The sequence below is a fragment of the Vitis vinifera genome, chromosome 5 (genome assembly GCF_030704535.1).
Source record: "Vitis vinifera cultivar Pinot Noir 40024 chromosome 5, ASM3070453v1".
Lineage (NCBI taxonomy): Eukaryota > Viridiplantae > Streptophyta > Magnoliopsida > Vitales > Vitaceae > Vitis > Vitis vinifera.
In genome coordinates this window covers 9,620,720-9,624,139 of record NC_081809.1, presented here as the reverse complement: position 1 = coordinate 9,624,139, position 3,420 = coordinate 9,620,720, and the positions used below count along the sequence as shown (strand labels likewise).

General features: G+C 43.9%; 1 protein-coding gene across 1 annotated transcript; it reads right to left on the bottom strand.

Annotated features, from left to right (window-relative positions):
- Positions 1-388: 388 nt before the first annotated feature.
- Positions 389-2,609, bottom strand: LOC100256206 (uncharacterized). Its single transcript, XM_002282108.5, has one exon. The coding sequence runs from the start codon at positions 2,184-2,186 to the stop codon at positions 702-704; it is 1,485 nt and encodes a 494-aa protein (XP_002282144.1). The 5' UTR covers positions 2,187-2,609; the 3' UTR covers positions 389-701.
- Between the last annotated feature and the right edge of the window lie 811 nt (positions 2,610-3,420).

Genomic DNA, 3,420 nt, shown 5'->3' with positions numbered 1-3,420 from the left:
GCATTTTTAGCATATCTACGTAACGGTACAACTAATATGAACCTTAAACTTAATTAATTTAATAATTTCTTCAAAAATAATTAATAAATTGGAGTATAATTAATATTTTTAAATTCTTATCCGAAAGTATATTCATTGGCGCTTAAACTTTTAATTCTTATCCTAAATATGGTTTTGTTTTTCTATTTGTAAAAATAAATTAGAATAAAAATAATATTTTAAGTTTGAAACTAATTTTAATTATATTATTTTTTTATTTTATATATAAAAAAAATCAAATATTGAAAAATAACAAACCTCTTTAATTTTATTTTTTTTGGTAAACCAAATATATGGTAAAAGTAAAGCAATCCCAAAGAGGAAAAACAACAAAGAGGAGAGGGGAAAATTGAAAAAATATTTTCATAGAGATGAAAGATTCTACAGCCACCAACCATGTACTCATTCTGGTCGTTGGATTTCCATCTTGGGAATCATTTTCTGGCAGAAAATGAGAAAACAAAAATGAAAAAATAAAAAATAAGAATACAAAACAAGAAGCTAACCAAAACCCAGTCCTGGTTCCCTCACTTTGTAGGCAGGAGCTCACTCCAGTGGGGTGTCCTAAAAAAATTAAAAAGGAAAAAGGAAAATTGGAAAGAGGAGGGGCTAAGAGTTGGAGATTGTGGGAGAGCCTAGAGGGGTCGAACGCTACTGGATTGCTACCTCCTGGAGGAAGGGTTAGGGTTGCCTCCGCATACTATGGAGCACTCGTACCCGCATATGTTCCCAAAGCACGAAAACAATCCGCTTCCGTCTGGTTCGTCACCCTCCGTGTGTCTCCGGACGTGTCCGCCTGGGGTTCTGTAAATCCCGTAAGCCCCTCTGTCGTACAGCGGCGGCAGCTCCGTCCGCCACCTCTGTAGCTTCGACCGCAATCCTTCCTCGCTGCTGTTCAAGCTCCATCCGTCCAGTGCGGAGTTGTTGCCATCCTCCGCCTGCCGGCATCTATCGTGGGCGATGGCTGCCGCCACCTCCGACGGCGATGGCCCCACCTCTGACTCCGACAACATGGATCCGGTTGTGATGTTCTTGGGGCCTCCGTAATCGTTGAGCTTGAAGGATCTTAACCCTCCTTTCCCGGGGCCCCAGAACTCTAATCCGGACGTTTTTGGAGTTGCTTTTGATCCGAAGTCGAACCCGATAAATTTGGTTCCCACCTTTCCTTTGGTGAATTCCCCACCCTCCGAGCTGTTGATTAACGAATCGGCTTTCCCATTTGTCTTCTTCATCAGGGGTTCCCCTAAATCAGTGCTGCCCGCTGACAAAATACTGCCTTTGCTTTTGATCACTGGGTAACTCACTTCAGACCCGTTTAGCATTGAACTGGCTTTTGCACCAGACTTCTTCTTCAGGAGATCCACAAACTCTGACCCGCTAATCACTGAACTCGCTTTTCCACTCTTCATCTTCCCTTTACTTCGCCCTCCTGCACTCGATCCGCTTATCATCGAACTCGCTTTTCCACTTGTCTTATTCCTTTTTCGTGGCCCGCTCACTTCTGAGCCATTGACAGACGACGCAGGAAAATCGGAAAACTCTGCCTCACTAACCAGGCGGTCACTGCGTTCGCTTTTGCAACGTCGGAGTACTATCTTTTCGAGGGGCGGATTTTGATTATTATTGTTATTTATTTTTTTTGGGTCATCCTCCCCTACCAAATCATGAAACCCAACGGCCGAGGCGCTGAGTTGACTGTAGAGAGGCATGCTCCTCATGGAGCTGTCAAGCAGCGCCACACCAATGTTCAAAAGCCCCTGCGGCCGGCCCGACGACCGCCGCACTTGGAGCGCCATGAACCGCATGCCCATTTGGGTGCGGTGGCCCGGCCGCACCGAGGGCGGAATAAGGTTCCCTACAAGAATCCGGACGGTGCCCACGTGATAGTCGCGGAACCAATGCTGGGAATAGATGTCGATCATGACGGCGGAGGTGTCGGCCCTGAGGAATTCGTCGTCGACCCGGAAGACGAACTTGTCGTTCCATGTGGGACTGTTGTGGCCGGTGGAGTCGATGCGGGTGGAGAGTTTGCGATCGGGATGGACCCAAGCGATCGCGTAAGTGCGCATGGATCGTCCGACGGGGGCCAAGTCCTGGGCGGAGATGAGATTGATTTCGAGGAGCTGCAAAGGACGTAGGCGAGACATTGTAGAATAAAAAGTGAGTGGCGACTGGGTTGTGGCGGAGTTAATTGAGCCCACTCGCCGTCCGAGAGAAGGACGACGGTGGATCTGCGGGCATAAAACCCAGAGATGGAAATAGGTTGGGACCTGGTAGGAGAAAGGTGTGGGGGGTGGAATTTGTGATATATGGGGAAGTAATCCATTGGGATTTTGCTATTCTCGGGGTTTCGGAATGTTTGAGTCGATGGTCCTCCGTCGATGAGGCCGTTTCCCATGGACCCAGCTGCGTTACAACACTTGTCACGTCACTCTTCCCTCCTTCTCTCCATCTCTCCACCTCCTACCTCCTAAATATATGAATGAATAATAATCCCTTACACCGCCAATTACGATCTCTTATTAACTAGTGGTGGAAGGAAATGCCCATTCAATTAAATAACGTCATCCATGCTTATTGCAAACTAACATTTCATATACTAGTGAATACCTTTAATAGCCACGGCAATTCGTAGCGTGTGTTCATGTCTCTCGTATAATTTATTTAATAATCAAGTTAAATTAAATCATATTTGACATAATATGATTAACCACTAAGACTAATATGTTTATAATTCAATTGACCTACTTAATCAAAATCAAATTTTAATTATAACTCGTTTGGTAATGATTTTAGAAAGTATTTTTAATATTTTTAATACTTAGAAAATTTTTATCATTCAAGTATTAATTTAGAAATGTTAGAAACGTGCTTTTAGTCAAATACGAATTTAATTTGGACCAAAATATTTTTATAAAGTTTGATTAAAAAATTTGTTTATTAAATGGGTTATGTATAAATTTAGCTCATGATTATGCTCAACCTACAAAAAAAATATGTCAAATTTGAATTGTATTGGCGAAATGAATCAAACTTTGTAGGCTTCAATTTATGTCAAATAGAAGCACAATGTGAGGCCCAACCAAAACCCATGGGCCTAAACGACCTCTTCACCACGACTACGGTTGCTTTGTTCTCTCATTTTGTTCAATGGTGGTTGTGACTTGAGAGCGTAGAAACAAATGGGCCTGAATCATGGTGAGAGGGCCCATGCCCCAGTATGGGCCACCCTTGGATTTGCAGTGTTCCCATGACGAGGCACGTCGCCGAGTGGGGCCTGCAGTGAATCTGGAGAAGACACGTCACGTCCCAGCAATCACACGTGCCTTCCTAGAGAGAGAGAGAGAGAGAGAGAGAGTTGCTTTATGGTAAAATGAAAGC